Source organism: Hyaena hyaena, unplaced genomic scaffold (genome assembly GCF_003009895.1).
Source record: "Hyaena hyaena isolate Hyena2069 unplaced genomic scaffold, ASM300989v1 scaffold_249, whole genome shotgun sequence".
Lineage (NCBI taxonomy): Eukaryota > Metazoa > Chordata > Mammalia > Carnivora > Hyaenidae > Hyaena > Hyaena hyaena.
Window position 1 is genome coordinate 149,205 of NW_024080880.1, and position 27,062 is coordinate 176,266.

Consider the following 27,062-nt stretch of genomic DNA (forward strand, 5'->3'; position numbering starts at 1 on the left):
TAGGCTATTTGCATTTCCACATGTATTTTAGCCTACTGTGATTTTGATTGGCATTGTACTTAACTATAGATCAATTTGTGGAGAATTAACCCCTTTAAAATTTTGAGTTTCTTTTTTAAGTTTGTTTTGAGAAAGGTGAGAATGTGCACGGGCAGAGAGAGAGAGGGAGATAGAGAATCCCAAGCAGGCTCCACACTGCAGAGTCCAATGCAGGGCTCATACCTATGAACTGTGAGATCATGACCTGAGCCAAAATTGAGAGTCAGATGCTTAACTGACTAAGCCACCCAGGAACCCCCATTGAGTCCTTTATTTCATAAATTTAATATATCTCTCTGTTTAGTTCTTGTTTTCTTTCAATAATGTTTTATAGCTTTTACCATGATAGTTTGCACATTTTGTTATTGAAAATGATTCTTTTTTTAAAAAAATGTTTTATTTATTTCTAGGAGAGAGAGAGAGAGACAGCGTGAGCAGGGGAGGGTCAGAAAGAGAGGGAGTCACAGACTGAAACAGGCTCCAGGCTCTGAGCTGGCAGTCAGCACAGAGCCCGACGCGGGGCTCGAACCCACGAACCGCGAGATCATGACCTAAGCGAAAGTCGACGCTTAACCGACTAAGCCACCCAGGCGCCCCTGAAAATGATTCTTTATAATTTGTTATGCTACTAAAAATGATTCTTTACAATTATTTTTTCCTTTTGGTTTGCTGTTATGTAGAAATATCTTTTATACACTGATCTTATATCCAGTGACATCTTGCTAAATTCATTCTTTTAGTCATAATAATTATTTGTATTATTTTTCTATATACACAATCATTTCATCTGAGAAGAACCATAATTTTGTTTCTTTCTTTTCAAACCTTATTTTTAATTTTTTAAAATTTTTTAGTTTCATTACTAATGCATTAAATAGGACTTTCATTGCAATGCTAAATAAAAGTGGTCATAGTGAGCACCCTTATTACATTGCCAGTTTATGGGGAAAAGATTTCAACATTATACCAGTAAGTGTGATATATGATGCAGGTTATTCATAGATACACAATGGTTGCTTAAAAGTTCTTTCTATTTCTAAATTGCTTAGAGTATCTAATCATACACTGAAGTTGAAATTTATCAATAATAGTTATGACTGTTAAGAGGATTGTTCAGTTTTCTCCATTCTCTGTTAATATTTTAAATTACATAGAATTATTTTCAAATGTTAATCACATTTTGAATTCATCAGATAAACTCCACTTGTTTTTTTTTTCCTCTTTAAGTTTTTATTTAAATTGCAATTAGTTGACATACAGTGCAATATTAGTTTCCGGTATACACTATAGTGATTCAACACTTCCACACAATACTTGTGTTCACCACAATATATGCACTCCTTAATCTTCATCTATTTCACCCATCCCCTCACCCACATTCTCTCTGATAACCATACATTTATTCTCTGTAGTTAAGAGTCTATTTCTTTGTTTTTTTTCTCTCTCTCTTTTTGTTCATTTGTTTTGTTTCTTAAGTTTCACATATGAATGAAATCATATGGTATATGTCTTTCTCTGGCTGACCTATTTCACTTAGCCTAATACTCTCTAGTTCCATCCATGTCACTGCAAATGGCAAGATTTCATTCTTTTGTATGGCTAATACTCCGTTGTATACACATGCCACATCTTTATCTATTCATCAGTTAGTGAACATTTGGGCTTTTTCCATAATTTGGCTATTGTAGATATGTTGCAGGTATCCCTTTGATTAATACTTTTGTATTCTTTGGGTAAATATTTAGTAGTACAGTTCCTGGACCATAGGGTATTTTTAACTTTTAGAAGATCCTTTTGGTTTGGATATATGATTATCTTATATAGTGCTAGATTCACTTTACTGTATTTTATTTAGGATTTGTATATCAATATGCTCCTGAAGAGTTGGTGTGTAATTATTTTTTTCTGTAGTTTCTATCTTCTTATTTTTGGTTTGACTTGTTAAGATTTTATACATTTTAATAATATTTCAAATAGCCAAATTTTGGCCTTGTGTGTGTGTGGTTTATTATATATTTGTTTTTTTATTTACTTCTGCTCTAATCTTCATATTTTTTCTTCAGTTTCCTTGGAATTTGATTTGTTTTGTTTTGTTTTTTTGATATATGAGATGGAATCTCAGATCATTGATTTTTAGTCTTTTAAATTTTCTTTTAATAATGTACTTAGTTGTATTCTGCAAGTTTTGAGTGCCAAATTTTCAGTTTTAGTTTGTTTCCAGGATTTTGTAATTTCCATTTTTATTTCATTCTTGACCGATGGATTACTTAGGCATATATTCCTTAATTTTTAAATTTGGGATTTCTAAGTTATATCTTTTTGATTTATTTCTAGTTTAATATCACTGTGGTGAGGGAACATGCTCTGAATTATTTCAGTACTTTTAAATATGCTGAGATTTAGTATGACCCAGCTTATGATAAATTTTGGTAAATACACACTTGAAAAGAAAAAATATATTTTGTCATTTTGAGATGCTGTGTTTCCTCCTTGTTAATTGAGTCAAATATATTTAGATCATCTAAATTATAACTAATTGTTTTGTCTGCTTGCTCTATCAGCTACTAATTACTAACACTACTGAGAGTGGTGTTTTAATATTTTCCACGATGATCTATATCTCCTTGTGCTTTTGTCAATATTTGGGGTTTTTTATTAGATGTATATAAAGTCTGATTTATATCATGCTGGTATGTTGACCACTTTATCATTAAGATATGCACTCTTTATCTCTATCCTCTTATTATCTTCAAGTCTATTTTATCTAACATTAGAATAGCTTCACCAGCTTTTATTTGGCTAATGTGGTTTTAGAACAAATCTTTGCCATCTTTTTTCTTATTTTTCTCTATTTCTCTTGCAGGTAGCTTACAGTTTTGTGCCTTTTTATCCTGTTACATAATCTTAAACTTTAAAATGTGAATCTACTCCATTTACTTTTAATGCAATTACTGATGCATTTGTTTTAGATCTACCACTTATACCATCTTATTAATGTTTTGGGTTTTTTTCTCTATTTTACTTACGATTTCATATTCTTTTTGGACAAATAAAATATTTTTATGTCACTTTTAATCTATCAAAGTTTTGATCATAGGCTATTTCATTATTTTAGTCTTTATCTTAGAAATATTCATTATTAATATGCATTATTGGTTTATTACAGACTAAAATAATTTCTATTTTCTTGGTCTCTCAGTATTGCTAGAACATTAACATTCTTTAATTTTATTTATTTTTTCTCAATTTCATGTTATTATCATGCATTTAATGTTGCAAACTTCATAAAATGTTACTATTCTTGCTTATTTAGTTAAAATTCATTAATAATCACCCACATATTTACCCCTTCTTTTATACTTCATATGTTTAAGCAATTCAGTGATTCCCTGTGGGATCGTTTCTTCTGCCTAAAGAACTCACTTATTTAATACCTATTTTAATAGAGGTTCATTGGTGATAAATTCTCTCAATATTGTTATTTTCATTGTTATTAAAAAAATTGGAAAAATATTTTTGTGTCTCTTCTATAAATATAGTGAAATAAAAATGAATCAATATGTTTTAATAAGTAATTTTCTATTTCTAACTGCATTTATTAAAATTCCCAGAATAGTAGTAAAAGTGCCTAATGTAAACGTTCTTATCTTTTTCCTGACGTTACGGGGACTTCCTTTCTATTTTATACTAAAATAATAACATTTGCTATTAATATGTGATTTTTTGTAGTAATAAGGCTTCATTGTGACTCCATTATTTTTTTTCTAAAATTATTTTCTCGGGGCACTTGGGTGGCTCAGTTGGTTAAGTGACTAACTTCAGCTTGGGTCTTGATCTCACAGTTCATGGGTTTGAGCCCCACATCAGTCTCAGTGCTGACAATTCAGGCCTGGAGCCTACTTAGGATTCTGTGTCTCCCTCTCTCTGCCCCTCCCCTGCTCATGCTCTGTCTCTCTCTCTCTCTCTCAAAAATAAATAAACATTAAAAAAAATTTTCCCTTTGCTTAATCAAGAATAATTAGTAATATCTATCAGTAATGCCCTTATACCTAATCACCTAATAATATAGTGATTATACTTTGATCAATTACTGTGTTAGGTGTTATTAAACTTTCCAAATTTTTAAATAGAATTACAAAAGTTCTGTTTTTTTCCTACATAAGTGTGAGGTACCCACCCAATATTTTTTGGAAAGTAACTCTTTATTTCCCAGATTATTTTATCCCACCAGTGCATACTTGCCCGCCATACATCAGAAGCAGTGATCTCTCTCTCTCTCTCTCTCTTTTTTTTTTTGGAGAATATGGCTGGAAGGTATTCTAGGCAATATTGTTCCTGGAAATCTTGCATGATCTGGGTGTTTTTTACTTTTATATGCAAAATTTTAAATTCTGGCTTTAGAGCAATAAAAATGAATCATTTATTTTATTTAATTAAGATAAAAATGGGTTATCTTAAGGAATTACAAAGATTTCTTTAAATATTCAAACCATTAAAAATATATAAACATGAATGTGAATTATTTATTTTGAAGAAAGATAAGGAAGAGTAACCTTTTAACCCACTGTCATCAAATATTGACCATTTTTATATTTTTCTTTTGTATTTATATCACATAGTAACTATAATTTGAACTGAGCAAAGTAGATAATTTAGTTTTTCATTTTATTGTGCCATTAAGAAACAACTTCAGGTTTGCATTTCTATAATTGAATCTTTATTCCTAATTAACTTTAAGAAGTACCTTACAATTGCTCAATTATTTTTCTGTTCCATATGTAGGATCTTACATTTCTCATTACATATTATTATTGAAGTCATTATGTCTCACCTTTTAGGATGTTTTATATAATTTACCTGAATGAAATTTTGAAGAAACATACTAGTTTGTAGTGGAATAAGCAAGGGCTTTGAAGTTTTTCATGAACAGATTGTAATGTTGGCTCTATCACTTTATAGCTATATGATGTTTGGCCAAAGAGTTCTACTTTGAAGATTCAATGAAACCTTAAACACTTACAGAATGCTTACTTTATGGCAACCACCAACTTGTTTTGTTATGTTATAACATTTAACTTTTATAACAACTCTATGCAGTAGCCTTTTTTTAAAGATGATTATAAACCTTTTTTTAAAGATGAAGAAATTTAGATTGAGGATTTAAGCAACTGCCCAAATTTAAATGGACAGCAAAATGGCAGAACCAGAATGTGAACCTAGCTTAGGAGCATACCACTATTCTCTTCCATATATACCAGACATCTGATTTGGTTCTTGACACCCATTAGGCATGTAAATACTTATTCTCCTTTTGCTTAGCATAAGTCCTCAAAGATTTTAAATATAATAAAAGGACTATTTCACAAAAATTTGACTGCTCTGATAATTATACCATCAATTTAGCTGAAAGAATAAGGGCCCTATTTCAAACTAGTATGGTGTCACATAACAAATTTTCCAATTCTTCCTGAATATAAATTTGTCTGAGCACTGTGGTATTTTCTTGATTCCTAATTTCTCATATTTAGAAGAATTGTTACCATACCATGACTTCTTATGAATTTAAAATATGAAGTTTGCTGATAGTACAGTCACCTGACATTGATGTGTCAGAGATGTTTGGTGAGGGTATGAATTGCAAACTGTGGAAATGGCTTATCCAAGAGAGCTTAATTTGTGAATGACTGTCCTGAGAGCACATGACATGAAATTTGAAAGAAAGATAAATGTTTCCTATTATTTAAGTAGTAGTAGTTTTCCAAGGATAGAGGTTGGACAGTGTCAGATATCAGATGCTCCCCCTTTCATTCCATTTACCAAACTAACAATAAGGAAGAGATTCTGTTGGAGGTAAGGGTCCCACAGGTCACTCATAACTGAATAGAAATGATATCAATAAGAAGAAAGGTTAGGGCAAGAATGAGGGAACTGGACTAAGATATAACTGGTAAAAGGTGACAAATGGAAAGGACATGTTTTTGAATTGTACTCTACATTTTATGAGCTAAATTATATACTTCCATGATATTAACTAGTTAAGGGACTTTGCTCTTTTTTGGAGAGTTATCTTTCACAAATGTCCAAGTATCTTCTAAAAAAGACTCAAACTAAAACAAATACAGAAATAACACTTTTTTTCTCTTGCTAGTAAGATGATAGAATTTGCAAGTTAATTTTTATTTGGAGCTTTTAACACAGTAAGTGCCATAGAAATTATGCTATAGACTTCTGATTTCTCAGATAATGAAGACAAATTTAATATAACTTTCCTGATGCTTAACTTCATATCTTTACATCAATATAGAGGATTGATTATTCTGGAACTGTGTGCAAAATTTTAAGGGATAATACTCAGTACTTAAGACAAGATGTGTATATATCTAGACCCTAAAAGAAGGAATTACTGAAAGAAAAACAGCAGTTATTTTTAAGGTGTGTTAAATTATGGTACCAATAGCAAAGGAATTTTTACAGTGTGGATTTATCTAAAAGGGCATATCACAAAATTCAAGTTCATAAAAAAGTAAGCACAAACTACATATACTTAAGCAAATAACCCACACGTGTGCTTTATCACACATAAATGCACATATACAAAAAATTACAGAAAACTTTACATATTTTTTCTCTCTTGTAAAACTACACGATTATTCTTTCTTTTTGCTAGGTGGCATTTTTGAATATGTGGAATCTGGCCCAATGGGAGCTGAGGAACTTGCGTTCAGATTTGCTGTGAACACAATCAATAGAAACAGAACGTTGTTGCCCAATACCACCCTAACTTATGACACACAGAAGATAAACCTCTACGACAGTTTTGAAGCGTCCAAGAAAGGTAAGTGACAAATATTTAACGTTGTATTTTCTGGAATTCAAATCCATAGATGTTCTTAAGAGATTTCTTAAGAATTCCAAATATAATGAATAGGTCATTAGATGAATAGGTCATTAGGAATATTTTCATGCAAATGTTTCTTTTCAAACTGCAGATAAATTTTATCAGGGAAAGTAAGGTGATATGATTACCTATTATAAAAAACCATTTATAGCATAAATTTATAGCATAAATTATATAAATTTATAGCATAAATTTATAGCATAAAAATCTAAATTCAGTTAGATCTATAATTGTTGTAAAATTGTTTACCCCGCCCCCCCTTGCCAATAACCCTTTTCTTACTAAATGATTCCTATTTTTAAGAACCCACTAAATAAAACTATACAACAGTGAATTTTACCTAGTTTTGGAATCCATTTTTACATTTTTATTGTGTTATCTGTCATTTCCAAGAACTATATTATTACTGTTGGCTCAATTTACTGACTACCTTGAAATTTCTGTAGTTCCAAATGACTTCATAATGTCAGCCCAATCTTAAAACTTTATTGGAAAATTTTCAACAGCCTTTCATTTATGTGTACTCCATGCCCGTTTTTAAAATTATTGGATGTTTCTTCTTGTAACTGAAAATAAATGACTAATGATATGAAAATTGAATTATAGGAAGATATAATTAGAATACTTTATAAATTTTGTCATTTCTTTTATTATGTTGTCAAACTGTGCATTTTAGTGATAAGAATAGAAAACTAACTTTGTGGAATATGAGTTTAACCTTTAGAAGGTAAGGAAGGTAATAGTGAAACTATTATCAAGGCATTGTTTTAACCAAACAATAACCTTGGTAGTAACTGTGTTTTGAGAGATGTTTCCATTGTCTTACTTCTCTAAGTGGGTGATCTTTTCTTTTGCATAGTTAGCATTCATCTATCAGTAATTAAATTTCATAGTATAGATTTTTTGCAAAGGAATGGGCTTACAAAGCATTTGTTCTAAATTCATATTTTTTTAAACAACATTACTGGGGCACCTGGGTGGCACAGTCGGTTATGTGTCCGACTTCAACTCAGGTCATGATCTCACAGTCCGTGGGTTCGAGCCCCATATTGGGCTTTGCGCTGACAGCCTGGAGCCCACTTCAGATTTTGTGTCTCCCTCTCTCTCTGCCCCTCCCCTACTTGCTTTCTGTCTCTGTCTCTCAAAATAAAATAAAGACATGAAAAAATAAATAAAATAAAATAAAACAATATTACCTTTCTGTAATGCCGGTATTGTTTTATTAGCTACCTTACGTTTATAGAAATGTACATAATTATGTATAATCCTAACTTGGTCCAGATTTCTTCTAATTTCATTAATATTAATGGCAACTGATAAGGTACAATATTCCTTGAGATGACAGTATCCTTTTTATCCCCCAGCTAACTAGTGTTTATCAAAGCCTAAATTCTGCCTGCCCTTTGAATTCATATCTTTGTGAATACAAATAAGTTTCCATATTTCAGAACCATGTCAGGGTGCTGAAAGGTTTTAAAGGCTGGAGAAAAGAGTAAAGGTTATTGTGAAACATTACATTTGTCATCATAATTGCAAAATAAGTCATTAACTGCAAGACAAGTGCATTTGATTAGTGACATAGTTCATGATTATTTCCATTAGTAAGAAGAAGCTCTGTCTCAAATGAAATCATTTAGACCAAAGAATATGGAATATGATTAAAGTATACAAAAATATTAATATCTTAATGGTGAATTCAAAGGAGCAATGTTATAAAACCACACTAGTGTGTTCTGACAGCAAACGGGTTACTATCTTGGGAATTATGAGGTGTTAAACTCCTTTGGTTTCCAAATATTAAAAGGTTTTTACAAACTTTGTCACCCATTAAAATCCAATGGGGATCAAACTCATTAAATGACTTTGCCTGAAACTGGAGAAAACTCAAATAAGCATAATTAAGTAACTTTCTCTGTGAGATGTTGAAAGAGTAAATGTCATGGTTTGGGTCTTACCTTGTGAATCTCCTGCTTACTGAGCTATTCCTGATTGGTAGGAGAAGCAATATGTGAAAGGTACAATGTAATATAATATTAGATAACAAAAGAGAGAGAAAGATCCGATATAATTTTTGAACCTATGGTGGTTCAGTAAATATATATAAATATAAAATAAAGTAGATATACATATATAAAATAATAAAATTATATTTTATATATAGTAGAATAATTAAAATAATTAATTTGGTCATTTAAAAATTGTTAATTATTTTCCCAAAGCAAGAAAATAATAAGAAATTAGATGTTTAAATTTTAACATTTTTCTCTGTAATATGATCTTATACTTTTCTTAAATAATACGGTGTTGCTTAGCAAATAAATACATTGATGTATTAGAGCTTAAATTATTATTTGAATCATCCATCACTTTTAAATGGTCCTCTGATAGCTGAAAGCTATTTCTTCTTTGAAACACATTTCAGAACATTCTATATAAAACAGTATAATGTTTTTAACTTTTTTCACCTGTGACCTCGCAAAAACCTGATAAAGAAAGATCTTTTATTTATTATTTATTCTTAATGTATATAAATTAAAATCCAAGTTAGTGAAAAATTTCAAGCTCCAACTTCACTACTGATTCAGAATTCCAATCACTATTTATAAAGTAAAAATCTACATATTCAATAAACGTACTTAGATCATATTGAATTTTTGAAGAAAATTTTAAAAATGTATTTTTTCAACTATACTTTATTTACTTATTAATGTTTAAGAATCATTCCATCACATTGTGTTTTATGTAATGAAATCTCTGAAGGTAATTTTGCTTCTCTAGAATTAAATTCAGTAGAACTTTAAACTATTTTGGATAGAATCAGTCTGAACACCTAATTAATGCCTAAATCTCAATAATAATTCTCCTTAGTACTCTTTAAATATTTACAGGGATGGGTAAACCAATGCCTCTTGGAACAGATTTCCATTTTTTGACATTTTCTACTTCCTTTTTATTTTTTTAATTTAAATTATTTCAAAATTTGTGATGAACTTCTAACTATTTGCCCTAATTCTTCCTTTTCTAGTCAGATGAAACAAACTTAAGCCTCTGTGCCAGACCAGATCTGCCAATATTTAAAGATGATTTTCATGATTCCAATAGTTATTTACTTTCTCAGCCCAAACTCCCGAGTTGCTTTGAGGGACACTATAGAATTTGAAGTCCTATCGTAGTCTATCTATTCTCATCTGAATACTCTAGTTTGTTTATGCCTTTTCTAATTACTGTATTTATTATTGATGTGAATAAAATTTTCAGTGAGTGAATACAAACCTCAAAAGTTAATTTAGAGCAATAGAAAAGAGTATACGAAAGTCAGATAAATAAAGATGATTAAATATTTATCTAATAATCTTGTTCTTTCTACTCGATGAGGTTAATTTATATGCAATCACCCTTGATAAGCCATATCAGGTTATAAAAGGGTATTTGTAATGCTTAGGTTGATCTATGCCATCAGATATATGCAAATACTTAGCTCTGTGTTGCCTTAGCTTTTCAGATGGGAGAAGCAACCAAATGGCTTCTGATTAAGAATTTAAAATTATAGAGGATGGTCAGTGAATTTGGAAGCAACACTATTTCCCCAACTTCCTGATATAAACTATTTTTTTCAAAGTGAACACTTCCCTTCTTTCTTAAATTCTAGAATATTCTTCCTTTTTCCCCCTTTTGGAATTATTTGTACAATTGTTTGAACATTGAGCTGCAGATGTCTTAAAGAATTTCCCTCCTGACAACTGAACATGTTTGGAGTCAGATAAAATATGAAAATTAGCTAAATGTAGGTGTTATTTATAAGGAAAACAAAATCTTTTTTCTGGATAAAGCTTCGGGCTCAAGATGCTAAAAGATGCTAATGTGGTAATGTTGACACACTGGCATCGCTCCTCATTATTGACGCACTTCTATCTCCTCCTCAGCCTGTGATCAGCTCTCTCTTGGGGTTGCCGCCATCTTCGGGCCTTCACACAGCTCATCAGCAAATGCTGTGCAGTCCATCTGCAATGCTCTGGGGGTTCCCCACATACAGACCCGCTGGAAGCACCAGGTGTCAGACAACAAAGATTCTTTCTATGTCAGTCTTTACCCAGACTTCTCTTCACTCAGCCGTGCCATTTTGGACTTGGTGCAGTTCTTCAAGTGGAAAACTGTCACAGTTGTGTATGATGACAGCACTGGTAAGAAAAATCAGTAGCCTTCAGGGCTCTGCTTTACATATACATAATGTTTTTTAATTTATTAAAATTCTCATTATATTCTTGTTTTGATTTTTAAATTAAGGTAAGAGATGGAAAGACATTTGGAATCAAATATCCACACCAATTTAACACATCCAAAGAACAGTTAAATCACATACTTTCTCTCTGTTTTGGAAAATAAGCACTTTTTTTCTTTTTCCTGTGAAGGGCCAGGTAGCATGAACTATAATAATGAAATACTATTTCAAAGAATTCTTCTAGATTCAGGAAAGTTTACCAAAGTCCTATGATTGACTATTAGTGAAACTTATCAAGAAATTCAGGATTTTGCCTCAGCATTTTCTCTAGCTGTTTAAGTACAAAAAAGTGTGTTTGAGAGGTAGAACTTTTATATCTGTATAGCATGTTAAAGTTTAAAATGTTTTTTCTCAAGTTTGAAACAATATCATGACCACTGAAATGCTCAGAGTTTTTGGACCTATTTATGTGTAGACATAGGGACTTGGAAAATACAATTTACTAAGTGGTATTTATTTTGATGTCTTTAATGAATATTTTAATCAATGTTTTCTGGCTAGAAGTTGTCTGTGCTTTCCTGTTTTTTAATGTATGTTATTAATTTTACATATGAGTAGTTGTTTTGAAGTAGCAATTAAAAGCACAACTCAGATAAATATATGAAAGTAGACATTAAAAATTAAGTGTTTTTTCTCCTTGAAAACCAATTATATTGGTAGAAGTTCATACTATTTTGGTTATCATATTGTGGTAGGAATTTCACATTAAGACGTTCATCAGTGGTCTAAATAATGCTCTTTAAAATAGACTGTAAAAATAATGTTTCATTCTAAGACATTTCACTATACCTTCATGTTTACACAAAATTTGGTATTCATTTGAATTTTAATTCTCCCAGAGTACTCCAGCAGCATACTCTGTTCATGCATGCAATAATTAGAACTATGTACAGGAATCTGTCCCTTTGTCCATAGAATTGACCATCTGCAAATAGATGTCAGAACTCTCCCAAGAGAACAGGGAACAGGAAGCCATAGGGTTGAGAACACAATGAAAGTACTTTGAAAAATATTTTCATTAAGCTAAAAAGAAAGAGTCTCAATACACATCAATAGAGTAATTTCACTTTTCTGCTTTTAAAAAGTGAAATGTTTTACAAATAGTTTTAACTTAGAAATACATCAATAAAAGCCCTTCAAAAAATAACTAAGTACCTTCAGTGTGCCTTTTAATTCAAATTAGACTTAATAAGTTTGTTGCATGATGTTTTGCTTCCAACTCATCACTTTTCTGTCATTGGTAAAGTTCTATATATCACATTATAAATGGTAGATTCTATGTGAATGGTTTTTTCGAGTTGCATAATATGATGGTCCAGAGCATCCTCAGTTACAAATTTGTTCACATATGTTTTTGAATGGTTATATACAGAAATATATAAATATGAGTACACATGCATTATGAATCCATGGATGATTTACTTCTCCATTCCCTCTGATATAATTCAAGTGAATGCTGTCCAAATATCACATGCCTTCATATATATGTACACACATATGGTATATACACACACATATACCAACACATATAGGTGTATGTTATACATGTGATATTTTTATTTATATCTTATTATCTTAAACTCCTCATGGCTGGGGCACCTGGGTGGCTCAGTCGGTTAAGTGTCGAACTTCAGCTCAGATCATGATCTCACTGTTTGTGAGTTCGAGCCCTACGTCTCCTTTGGATTCTATATCTTGCTCTCTCTCTCTCTCTCTCTCTCTGCACCCCACCTCACTTGTACGCTCTCTCTCTCTCTCTCTCTCTCTCCATCTCAAAAATAAATAAACATTATAAAATACTCCTCATGGTAGAAAGGGTATTGGAAAGTTCAAAATATTTATGGATATAACACCTTCTTCACTATTCTGTGTATGTGTATATGTTGTATTGTAACATTTTTATTCCATGTATGTAGATTTTGAGTGACTGACTAAAAAGATAATGGAATTTGTTATCAAGATCAAACAACAGTTTGATAAAGTAAAGCTTCATATGTAATTGATCTTTTGCTTTAAATAATATTCTAATCATTTATATCATTGAAGCAAATTTAAATAGGAAAGTAAATGTAATTAATTCAGTGTATATACCTTTAATGGAGACTTGATCTCAGACTATATTTATTAAAATAATTGTTACTATTTAAAAGAAGCTTCACCACACTCCTCCCTTTAAAAGTGGCAGAGATGCTTGGAGATTCTAAAATCTGATGATTTAAATATTAATAGTCACTACAGAATTATTTGTAGAGTCGGTATACCTTATAAATATTCTGAGGAGAATGAAAGCTTATGATTGCTCTAATTTTACAATATTTAATTTTTAAAATATTGACCAGTCACCTACTACATGCCAAGAACCATTGCAGGTATGTTGATGCCAATGAAAGAAACAAAGTCCTGGACCTGATTGAGCTTCAAGTTCCTACTTAGGGATATGTGATGGCCCATGTTTTTACTATATTTGTAATGAGCTAATAATGTTTGCAACTGGCCACTTGTAGTCCCTTTTAATTTAACACTTTTGAGAATGTGGCTGTTCTTGATATTTTTTTATAGGATAGAACTGACTCGAAGATTCCCTTTGAAATGTATTCATAAATATATGGAAGTAGACATTTTTTTGTCTTTCCAGATATGTTTAAAAGTCTCAAGGTAGTATTTTCATTCTAGAATTCAATAGAGAGGATTTGTAAACTTCCCAAGTGAACAAGATGTCTATTTGATCATGTCCAGCACAATCTGATATTAGCAAGGACTGAACTGAAATGGGAAAAAACCCACCTTATTCTCAGCAAGATAAACATTATTGACTCCATTATGGATTTATGTATCTGCTGTTTACTTCAGGACACACTGTGCCGTTTTATTTACATTTCCTTTTTCCCTTTCCAGATTTATTTATTATGTATGCTGGTCCTCCCATTTATATTCATTTCTATTTTGTTGTGTTGTCCAGTTTGATACATGATAATTATACTTTTATCCAGTCTTTGTTCCCACCCCCAAAACAGATGGGATGATAGATGAAATATAGTGCTGGAGTAGGAGAAATTCTTAGAATGATGTTAACAGGAACTGTTTTATTTTTTATGATAATTAGCATTTGTTGTTGTCGTGGATGAATGCTTTTAAACACCCTGAAAATCTGTTATAGCTCTGAATGATGTCCAAAAATGATGGAGAAGAATTGGCTTCAGAAACAAAGCTGTGTTTCTGTCAGTCATTTTGGAACATATGATTCACTTTAAATATAAACTAAAAATAAGTTGGATAGCTGTCAGCTCGTAAGCAATTCCAGGATAAGTTCTGAATATTTGCTTTAAAATCCCCGTGTTTCATCTTTGTTTATAGACCAGCAGTCCATTAACAAAGAACTCTGGACTGGTAAACAGAAGCCTGAGATTCTATTCCCAGTTTTGCTACTAAATGACTGGCACAACTTTGGAAATTAGGAGAATAGAATGAAAATAACTACAGAAAGGGGCTATAATGCACTAGGCATTGTGGTAGTTGAGATTATATAAACTCTTCCACTTAATTGTCAAAACAATTCTACGAGTCCCAAAGGAAATAGGTTATCATTCCATCATCCCTGCTTCCTTCAGTGAGTGACTGGCTCTTCTGCCCACCAGTGGCCATTAAACTTCTTTTTAAGGTTGCCCAAAGTACTATTCTGTTCACTTGGAAACTCTCATTCTGGTCCTCACTCCTCTGCTTCACTAAATGCGCACACATGTGCACGTGTGCATTTGCACATACATGTCCATGCATACCATCTGGCTGAGATGTTACAAAGAAATCTACCCCAAACTGGGGCCCCAAGGCTGGAATAGGTTTCCTCTAACACATCCCCGCACTTGGTAATCCCATGACCCTCACCCGTGAGAGCTATAATCACATTATGAATGACTTTCCTTGGCTGTGTTTTCCACTGGATCAAATACATGTCTGGCCAGAATGAGTCCTAATTCTATTAACTATTCTGTCATTAGCACGTAGGTATTACCTGTCTTATTGATATATCTTCATAAGTATTTAAGGAATAAATGCTTAAAGAGGTATTACTATATCCATTGTTTAGACAATGAATCTCAAATGGATTAAGTAACCTGCCCAAGGTCAGTTTAGTTTAGGTCACTTTTTAGTACTTGTATTGAATAAATAGATTCAACATTTTTCAGAAATTATACACAGACATGATTTCTTCTATCATTTGAAAACCTGTATAAGAAAGCTAGCATGAATTGTGCTTATATTCCATTTTAACTGCAATTAAATACATATTTATTCATTTACTTTTAAAAATAGTCATTATTTAGTGAGTGGGCAGTCATGGAGATTGATATAGAAAAGGGGAGGAATTAAAGGAGAGACTATAAGTTATTTTAATTAATGAAGAGAATTAGTTATTTTTAAGGTATTATAATTATTTAACAGGCTGATCTTTGTTTACTGTCTATGATACCAGTATAGAAAAAAGGCCACAGCCTTTATCCTAAGGAGCAGGAATGCTTTCTTTACTAACTTTATTAACTTGGATGAAGTATATGTGTAGACTATGTTCTAGATATGTTTTTGTGTGCTTTTGGAGTTAGTTTAATAAAATATAAAATCAATTAATAGTAAAAACATATTTTATCTTAGATCTATATTTAAATAGGATAAAATAAGATAATTCAAGAGAATAAGTTAATATGAAAATATATATTCCTGGAAGACACTAATTTTCAGTATTATAAGTATTTTTGTATTATAAAACTTATAACCAAATAATTTCAATTTTATTTCAGGAAGTGGGGTAATTAGGATCTAAGATGATTATACGTTGTACATTCTAAGTGCAAAGCTCGAAGTTCTTTAATTCCAAGTGCGCATACAGTTAGCAATTATGAGTTAAGCCTAATTATTTGGGTATTGTTGATTACATAGCTTGGTATATTAGTGTTTCCACAAAGTTGGTTTTGCTTGAACATAGTTTCTTTATTCCTATTTAAGCAAGCATAAAATGTTTTTGGAATATTATTACTTGAGCTCTGATTCAATGACAGTGAATACTTTTAAACATATTCAAAGAACTAATTTTTTTAAGTTTTAAAATATGTTCCAGTTCTAAAGCACAAAAATAATATTTCTAATCCACAACAATCATACAATTCACATTCCTATGTGTATGTAGATCTAATGAAATAGAAAGGGCAGGTCTTCTACCAGACCTTAGTGATCAGCAGTGTTTGCTTTCATTGGAAGAGAAAAAATAATAATAATAAAATCAAATAATTCCCTGGTGAGAGACAGACACTGCCAGTTTTCCTAAATTTAAATCTGGAACTTGATAAATCTGGCATGAGCCTCTTGGTAACTACTTCCACTGGCCTCTTCCTGTTGTTTGTCTCCCTCTCTGTGCAGCATAGGGAAAAGGATAATACTTGTATTATTTCTCTGATGCACTTGACAATTCTGACTACTCCCTCTTCAGGGGAAAATATAAGTCTCCTACTTCGGATTCTCTGCTATCATTCTCTCCTTGTTACTTCCTTCTTTTCAGCCATTTATTTCTATTTTTATATTCTTTTCTTTTTAGAATTTTTTAAATGTTTTATTTGTTCTTAGAGAGAGAGAGAGTGAGAGAGAGAGAAAGAGAGCGAGAGCGAGCAAGGGAGGGGCAGAGCAAAAGAGAAACACAGAATGTGAAGCATTCTCCAGGCTCTGAGCTGTCAGCACAGAGCCCGAAGTGAGGCTCGAACTCACAAGCCATGCATGAGATCATACCTGATCAGACAGATACTCAGCTGACTGAGTCACCCAGGCGCCCCTCCTATTTTTATAATCTTAAACTCCTTTTTCTTTCCCTGCTACTTAAAAACTGATATCCCAGGATTTTTCAGTTCTGTTCTCTGCTTCTTGACTTCATTCTCCCTAACGTTTTTCCTGTGACCCATACCTTTCTTGCTATAAATAACTGATCTACGCCTTCAGTTGTTTCCACCATGTTCCATACTCATAGATCCAGACACAATTGATTATCTTTATTTGGATATATCAGAGGTACAACTAATCCAACATGATGAAAACCAAATTCATTGTTTTTACTCTAAAACATGCTTTTTTCTCATGTAAGATTCTTGTCTTGCTCTCATCCCTCATTTCCAACTGATCACTTTTAATACTTTCCTTTGGTATCTCACAATTCTCAAATTTAGCTCTATTCTCCATACCCACCACCTGTCTTAGTTAACATACTTGTATACAGTCTTCACCGTGTTCTGCTGGTACCCTATTTAAGTTCATCTGATGCAGACAAAATAGTCTTTTTTTGAAATGACAATTTGGTGATGTCATTCCCAGGCTTAACACTATTTGGCAAATCCTCAGTTCTTAGAAGAATGAGCTCTGATTTCTCAGCATGACACATGCAGCCTCTGTCATTGTCATTCTCATGCCTGTTTGATTTTGTTTTCCTGGTATTTCTTCTTTCAATACTTATGCCACAGCCTTCCTTGAATAATTGTCATTCCCCTTACCAATCATGCTGTGCTGTTTCAAGCCTCTTTGCTCTGCACAAACTGTTTTCCCTGCCTGATATGCCCTTCCCATTTGGTTATCTATTCACCGCCTTCAGGACGCATATTAAAATATTCTTACAAAGTATAAATGTGAAGTAACCTTCTCTTCCTCCTACCTGTGGAAGTTGATAATTCTGTTTTTGTAGGATGCATGCTTTTGGTTGATAAAAATAATTCATCATCAGTTCTGTAGTAAATCTTATTTTCAGCATACTCATGTTACCCATTTAGCAGGAGTGATGCTTTTCTGGGCACGAGAGCACTAAATATTTTATAATTCATTCATTTATTTATTTTCCTCTTTATTTGTTTTATTTTCAGTTTATTACTTTATTTAGTTTACAAATAATAATCAAACATTTATCATGTGTCACCAGTATTCTAGGTACTGGAGATACAAGAGTGAACAAAACAGACAAAAATTATTTGACTTGTGGAGTCTGTTTTCTAATAAAGGGAGATAAACAATAAAAAAATAAATATGGCTGTTATATTATATCAGATGTTAAAAGTGCTATGGAGAGGCATAAGCAAGGAGATGTATAGGGAGTACAAAGGATGATTACAATATTAGGTTTAGTTTGTCAGAAGAGACCTTACTTAGAAGGTGACACTTGAGCTAAGATTTTAATGAGCTGAGGAAATATGCCATGGAAATATCTGAAGGTAAGACTGTTTCAGGCAAAAAGCACAGAGGAAAAAATATAATCAAGGGAGAAAGAGGTAAAAAATTCAAGGCAAGGGAGGTTTTTGTTCTTGTGGTTTGTTTCTGCTTTTGTTTTCTTAGTTTAAAGAAAGATTTTTGAGGGGCGCCTGGGTGGCTTAGTCGGTTAAGCGTCCGACTTTCGCTTAGGTCATGATCTCGCGGTTCGTGGGTTCGAGCCCCGCATCGGGCTCTGTGCTGACTGCCAGCTCAGAACCTGGAGCCTGTTTCAGTCTGTGACTCCCTCTCTCTCTGACCCTCCCCTGCTCACGCTGTCTCTCTCTCTCTCTCTCTCCTAGAAATTAAAAAAAAAAAAACATTAAAAAAAATAAAAGATTTTTGAGAAACTGAAGATTTTTGTGATATTTATTACTTATTTTATAGGTGTATATATGTTTGTATGTATATGTATACATATATATATGTATATGTTTATATATGTATATGGTCCATTATTGACTCTTCTAGGATGCTCTAGAAACTAATAACAAAATGACAACAATGTCATTTCTTTAAAAATAATTCACTGTAAAGACTTTTCCACATAGACACTCATTTTTATATGAGTCAGTTAGTAATGATGGTCTAAAACACTAATCCCTAAAAAAATGACAGCATTCATTTTAAATTGCAATGAGACTTGAGGTAAAGAAGAAGGGAAATAAGTCTAACATATATCCATTTTTCTAAGTTATTATGGATTATTTATTGGATGCTTGATTAAAAATGAGTTGATTCTGTATCAGAAACACTTTTAAAAATTCAGTTCCTGAATGGATTAATACCAACTGCCCTCTGAAAGTTTTGTTTCCTTCTCAACATTGTTTAAATATTTAACTTGTTTTGAATTGACAGTATATAAAGTATATTTGGGGAAAATTATCTACATTGCAAATGAATAATCAAAACATTCTTGCCAACATTTGCTATCTCTTGTCTTATTGGTGATGGCCCTTCTATTAGGTATGAGGTGATAAAATTGTGACTTTGACTACTTGCATTTTCCTGATGATTAGTGCCATGGAGCATTTTATCATTTGCCTGTTGGTCACCTGCATGTCTTCTTTGGAGAACTGTATATTCAGGTTATCTGCCCATTTTTTTAATTGGATTGTTTGTGTTTTTGCTATTGAGTCTCATCTTACTTCTAAATATATAATAAGTATTGTTTCCCGTAACAGTAGACAAAAAATGATGTTTAAAGGTTATATTTAAAACATTAACTTAGTTCCTTGGGTGAGCTTCCAGTGACATCTGATGGCATTTGAAAGAAAAACTTTGCATTGTTTGCTCTGGTCTCTCAATATGCCATTAAGATAGCTCTCTGACCTTCAGTCATACTTTAGGGAAGGAAATTATTGCTTGTCATTCCTCATTGTGTAATTAATGGGGGTAATTAACAAGTTAGTGCTAAGATTTCAAGGGCTGACTTAATTTTCTTTCTTTAATGCCAACCCAATTATTCCAATTGGATAAAAGGACAAAAAGTTCATTGTGAAAATGGAACAAGAAATTTTTTTAAATGCTTAATTGACAAATCAGAATCATTAGTCATGCAATTAATACTTTTTGCAAAACTCTTTAAAGTGAAACTGAAAAGTAAAACTATAAATTTGCTGAAATAAATATTATAAAACACATGCTGGATTATTCTAAATCTTTTTAATTTATACTTGATAATTTTTAATATATTTATGGTGTAATGTTCTTCCTACATATTAAAACTAATTTGAGACTGTTTAAAATACCTTAAGGACAAAAATATTCAGCAGAATTAAGAGTAATCAGTGTGGAAATGTTCAGAAAACTGAATACATATTTTTCATAAGTGATTGACAATTTTATCAATGTTAAGTCACTATAAAACCATTCCAGGTTTGCTTAAAATTTTTATATTTGTATTTATCTATAAACGTATGCTTTTGTTTGCTATATTAACAAGTTTGACTTACTGTCAAGTATTTTTCAAAATGTGATAACTTGCATATTATTTAAGATTAGATGGTTTAGTGATTCTCAAAGTGTGGTTGCTAGACTAACAGCATCATGATCATTTGGGAAATTATTAGAAAGAAAAATTCTCGGGCCACATCCCACCCTACTAAATCAGAAACTCGGAGTAAGACCAGCAAACAGTGTTTTAACACATTTTCCTAATGTTTTCAATGCACAGTGAAGTTTGAGAACGACCAGACAAGGATATGTTATAAGAAAAATCATTCCCCAAATCACAGCAATTTAAAGAACAAGATTTTACGCCTCATAAAAATAAGGTTTACTGTAAATCTAAATAATTCTCCAGACCAGCTATTTTGATATCTTGGCTCAGCATTTTAGGATGGTTTGAACTTATTGCACAATTGCTGTGGCAGAGAATGGGTAAGTTGGAGAATTAAGTGCCAGGCAATTAAAACTTTTCCACTTAAAAATGAGCAACACTGTTGCTCACATTTCATCAATGAAAGCAATCCACATATCACACCTAAATTTATGATCTCTTGGAATTCTGAATCCATATTAGGATGAATTTTTCTATTTTTGCAAAAAAAAATACCATTCATATTTTACGAGTAACTGCCTCAAATCTGTAGATCACTTTGGGTGATGGGCTCAGATTTTCTAAATCCAGGCAAATTTGAATTATATTAAAGTATACTTTGTAAATGATACAACATTGATTTTTAGATTTCTTAGCCTATTTGATAGTCAGTCAACATGGACTTGAGCATCCCAAAGAGTACATATGGTGCTTCAGCTAAATTTTACCATTCTTCTTAAATTTGGGCTCACTTCATCAGTTCTTATTGGTAGATGGAGGGAGGCCATCTCTTATTAACTTTTGTAATATCATATTCAACATAAAACATATTTGAAGACAGTTGTCATTTAGAAAATTATTTCTCTCTTCATAAACTTGTTATATACTGATGATGTATACTGATTACACAAACTAACTCATGATCAAGCACTTTGTTGTTCTGAGAAGAATCAACTGTTTCCTATTCTTCGAGTAAATAAAATGTGGTGTTGCGAACAAGTTATAATACAATATGCTAAGTGCCAAAAGAGTTACATAAAAGTGTTATGGCAGAACGGGAGGTGAGAGCAAGAAAATCACCTGACTAGAGAAAGCAAACATAAAAGACACTTAAACTGTGTCTCAAGCATGTTAAGTCTAGGTAGAATAGAAAATGGAAAGATATGGAGCTGTGAAATAGTGTGATGAACTTATCACATGATGACATGTCTGGTGTGGTTGAAATACAGAGTATGTCAGCTAGGGGTGCCTAATAATAAGAACAAGTAGGTCCAAAGATATCACAAAGGGTTTGGCATGTCCTAAAATCATAGCAAAAAAAAAAAAAAAAAAAAAAATTTAAGAAGTAAGACAGGGGGCGCCTGGGTGGCTTAGTCGGTTAAGCGTCCGACTTTGCTTAGGTCATGATCTCGCGGTTCGTGGGTTCGAGCCCCGCGTGGGGCTCTGTTCTGACAGCCAGCTCAGAGCCTGGAGCCTGTTTCAGTCTGTGACTCCCTCTCTCTCTGACCCTCCCCTGCTCACGCTGTCTCTCTCTCCTGGAAATAAATAAAACATTAAAAAAAAAATTAAAAAAAAAAAAGAAGTAAGACAGGTTAGTCCAAGCAACTCTGTGGAAAGAGGTAACCCTGGAGCTTGAAATGACTGGCTATCCCTGGACAGGCTGGAGGCATGAGCATGTTCCCCTAGGGAAACACTATAATAGGGATAATCTTGGTTTGAACTTCATAATGTTGGCTATCAAGAATCAGTAAACTTTCTAGTAAGTTTGATAGAATTAATTTTAAGTGAGTTTTTAATTTTTAACACATTTTAGGGAATTATAAAGTTATTCACTTTTGTAGTTATCAGTGCTAGTCACCAAATATTTCTGGCTCTGCTTTTAGGCACAAAACAGACTTATATTCTTTCATCCTCTTGGAAGCTAGGCAAAGTTATGTGATTTTACTTCACCAAGGAAATGTGAGCAAACTTACTGAATCACTTCTTAGTGGTTGTTTTAAGAGGCTGCTAATTGGTGTCACATTTTCTTCCCCATGCCATGATGATGATAAGAACATCTGTCTAAAAGTCCTGGAGTAACTACTATGTGCAGAGCTATCCTACTAATTCGTGTTAAACAAGTTATATATAAAGATATGAACTTACAAAAGAGCCATTAACTATTTTGATGTTTACCTCACAAACTATATTTGTCTTATATAGAAGTTTAATTCATCATGTCAATTATTAACTTGTGACAGATGCTCGCTATACTGAAGTTATATGCTCTTGCTATCTCTCTCAGGAGATTAGCTTTTCTGTCGGTAATTGTTGTGTCACCAAATGTAATCAAAAGAATGTAGATTTCTGTTCCCAAATGTGTCACTTGACTGTCATCAGTTTCTCCCTTAAATGGGAAAACATGATACATAACAGGGTTGTTTTAGATTAACATAAGACATAATATATGTAAATAAGTGTCACATGGTAAGCTAAACAATAAATGCTAGAGGGTCTGTTTTGTCTTTCTTAAGGTTTGCTTATTAAAATTTTAAAATATCTGATACCTTTAAGGTACAAACCACCTTTGTTCCACAAAACTGGAGCATGATATAAAAATTCCCCATCTCCCCTGAACAGATAAACATTATGTTGTTCCTTTAAAAAAATATATGAACTTGTTTAATTTGTTGAAAAATTTCTTTATAGAACTGACTTTATAAGTTCATGATATTTTATTGCACTATTATCTAAAAAAATCCTGAACTTCATTACTGTCGATTAGTCCTATTGTCTCTATAAGAATTTTGATGTTAATATAATATTTTAAAATTGTGTTAATATACTTATTTTGAATATGAGTAGCACTTATGCTGTTTACTGTCTTCTAACACTACAGTCAAATATAAAAATCCAGCTTTGTTATTGAAACCTGATTATATACAAATGATATTTATATACTCTTTGTGATAAAACCTATCACATTTTAGTGTTTTGGAGAGTATTTTCTATTTCTGCCATTCCTTTTTTTCATTACATTAAAGAAAGAAATAATCTGGAACTTTCTGCCCTTCTCATATGACTTTTAATGTATTGCTTTTCTCCCCAGTAAGCCATTGCGGGGAACTCATTCTTTAGCACTGTGTCCTTACCTTCTGGAATAATACCTAATGCTTCATGCATATTTGTTGAGTAAATAAATGTGTAAATATTATACAGTTTTGGGTTCAAGAACCCATGTTTTGATACAATTACATGTCCCACATGGCTTTCAAAGGAACAGTTTTTGTTATTTTCATTGTGATCTAATTTTAATTCTGCATATCTAATAAAGAAAGTGAAAGATTTACTTGTGTTGATCTAAATCTAATTAATTCTTACCTCCTGGCCTTATGATAAAGTGACAAGTAAACATAATTACAAAGAGGCATAAGGAAGCCTTAGTGGGTGATGGAAATATTTATTATCTTAACTGTAGTGATAATTTCATGATGTCAAAACCAATCAAATTTTACACTTCAAATATGTACACTTTAGTTTAATTATACCAGAAAAAAAGTACAAACAGAAAAACAAAATAAATAAGAATAACATATTAAATTGTTTTGTTACAACTACAACTTTCTATAAATATTCCACTCCTACATCACTGCATATCACTATAGAATATTACTAGATATCACTACATAAATTTAAGGATGACTTTTGAGGTTCTTTGTTAACAGGATATGCTAAATTTCCTGCTAGACAGAGAAATTAAAACTGCTACATTTCTATCTCTGCCATTATCTTAAAGTTTTCAGTCTTCAACCAGGAATATATGGGAAGGAGAGAACAGAGACTTTGGGAGAAGAAATTATCCCATTACTAATAACACAAAGAAGAGAGACAGGAAACATATAAATTATGCATGAGGGATAAATATAAATATTGATCATCATGACAACTGCTATTGAGAACTTGCTGCATGACAGTTACAGGCTAAGTACTTAGCATGCATCCCTCATTTTTCTATTTTCACAACAACTCTGTTATTATTTCCATATAAACAATGTGGAATCTAAATTATAAAGACATTAAGAAATATTCCAAGTTTAAGTACTACTAAGTGTCAGAATCAGGATCTGAACCCCAAGTGTTGAATCTGGCATTCATGCTGTTCATTACAACTCTCTACCTTCTCACAACAGACATAAAAAAGGAAAAACCAACAAACCACAAGTAAAGGGTGATGACAAAGTCACATAGACTTCTACATGTATTGACAGGTAAGGAGGGACTTAGTATCTGAAGATAAACTGGAGTCCAGAGTCTATCTACGCATATCTCTGCATGACTATGATCTGATGTAAACAGTTGACTCCAGTTGGAGAAGCACTAAAGTCTACAGAAAGCATTAAACAGAAGTATTAGCATACGATCTTTGCAACTTTTGCACTATATGCATTTTTGAAGACCCAAAGTTTTCTTGTAAGCTAGAGAAGTGCACATTAAGCCAGGTTTGCTTTATGAGATTACAGAACTGCAGCCAGACAATCAAAAATAGGAGATAAGCAGCCATGAGTTAATGGCATATAGCATCTCCAGTTTTACAGAGGATAAAGATTATATCTGAGACAGCAGACTGTCACTGTAAAAAGGATGCATAATGTCCCTCATACAGCTCATTCAGTCATTTGCTTTTTTTTTTTTTTTACTTAAAATGAATAGCTTCTGCCATATTGTAAAAGGGCAGGCAAAGTAAAGTTAGATAATAGAAAATCTACCTAAATGGCTGGAACAGACATCTTATGGATGAGTACATAAGGCATTCAGCATGGGAAGCAGAAGGCAGAATTATATATCATAGTCACATGCTAAGTTCCAGTTTCAAATATCCATTGCTTAGGCCACAGTTTGATACTTTTGATATTGGGACCAGATAATCCTTTGCTGTGGGAAACTGTCCTGTATATTGTAAGATGTTTAGCAGCATCCCTGGCTGCTACTCACTAAATGCCAGTAGCATTTCCCACCCCTAGTTCTGACTATCAAAAATATCTCCAGATATTGCCGGATGTCCCCTGAAGGCAACATCACTCCTGATGAAGACCCTCTGGTGTTTCCTAGTATATTCCTAGGCATTGTTTATTGTTAAATACATCACAGATTTATGATAAGGTTAGACTACAACTTTAAAAATGTAGAGCTTAGAAGTCTGTCTGTAACCTAGAAACTAATAGACATAGGCTCAGTACAATTATGATAAGGCTGGCAGTATCTCTATTCACTGGTAACATGAACATTTTTTAGTCACATACTAAGTGCCTGACACCACTCTAGATTCTGGAGGTACAAAAATAAAGAACATATTTGGTATTTGAATTAGACCAAAGATTACATAAATTATTCATCCATATTCTTCCAGATCTACTCTGGTATTCTATTAAATCACCAGAAACCACAAATTGCAGATTTGATTCCCTCACATCTATATAGATAAATTTTCACTGAGATATTATGATTTCACTGAGAAATAGATATGAAAATTGCCTTTAAAACTATTTTTTAGTTTGTAAGTTATGTCAAGATAATCGTACCATTGCTATTCAGTGTCCTTAATAGAGATTTACATGGTAAACTAAGGCTTGAGTTCAAAGCTATAAGGGTTGTTTATCAACTATGATTCTCTGCACTTACTGTTTGAGATAATAGTAATTATGCTTTTAAAATTATAGGGACTAAAAGAACTGAATTGTCAGAACAATTCTCTTTCCACAAGCTCCTTTCTAACTACTTCCTTCCCTCCTCTTACTTCCCTCTAAGGAGATAGTGCAGGTTCTGGAATAAAAACAAACAAACAAATAAATAAAATAAGAATAGCTTCAGAAACTGTGATACGTATTTTATTCCTGCCATATTATTCAAATCCTTGCAGGAAGCACAGAGAAATCATGGAAAGCATGGAAGAAGTAAAGAAGTTATGTAACTTGGCCAAGATCACAGATTTCATTAGTCAACCATGTCTGGCTGAATCTAAAGTCCATGCTTTACCATTCTACCACTTTGCCTGTGGGCCACAATAGGTTAATAGGGGTAATATTAACAGTGTTTAACAACTAATTTCCTCATGGGCGGCCACCAAAAGCTGATACTGCTTAGAAATGTTTACTAGATGATAATCAGCCCTGACTTTCAGCGATCACTTCTGTCTAAGTATAAGTGGACTGGATTTGAGCTTACATCTGTAGTCTCATAAATTACTAGAACTGTATCTCCTTCCCAAACCACTCTGGACATCCTTCCTATAATGAACTTGGCCATTTAAGATTTACAGCAAACATGCAGATGAGTTTACAAAATGATCAAGGTACCAGTGGGGTCACCGTGCTTTAGGACAGGGTTAAGAAATCAGAGACGATATCAGCCAAGAGTCAAGAGAGAAAGCCCAGAGTAAGACCATTGGATCATTGATGGCTGATACTAGGTGGCTGAGGAAGGGAATAAAGGGAAGGTTTATAAATGAGGAGGAAGAAGGTACAAGCGGGTCGTCAATACCAAGTCTGAGCAGAGACTACACC

The 27,062-nt window shown here is 32.5% G+C and overlaps 1 protein-coding gene across 1 annotated transcript in view; it reads left to right on the forward strand.

Annotated features, from left to right (window-relative positions):
* The first annotated feature begins 3,884 nt into the window (after positions 1-3,884).
* GRIK2 (glutamate ionotropic receptor kainate type subunit 2) overlaps positions 3,885-27,062 on the forward strand; it is a 397,494-nt gene continuing 374,316 nt past the window's right edge. The window contains exons 1-3 of the mRNA XM_039244665.1: positions 3,885-3,987; positions 6,707-6,874; positions 10,861-11,118. Of these exons, the coding sequence (XP_039100596.1) occupies positions 3,885-3,987; positions 6,707-6,874; positions 10,861-11,118 (529 nt within the window). The remainder of the gene's footprint in view (positions 3,988-6,706; positions 6,875-10,860; positions 11,119-27,062) is intronic.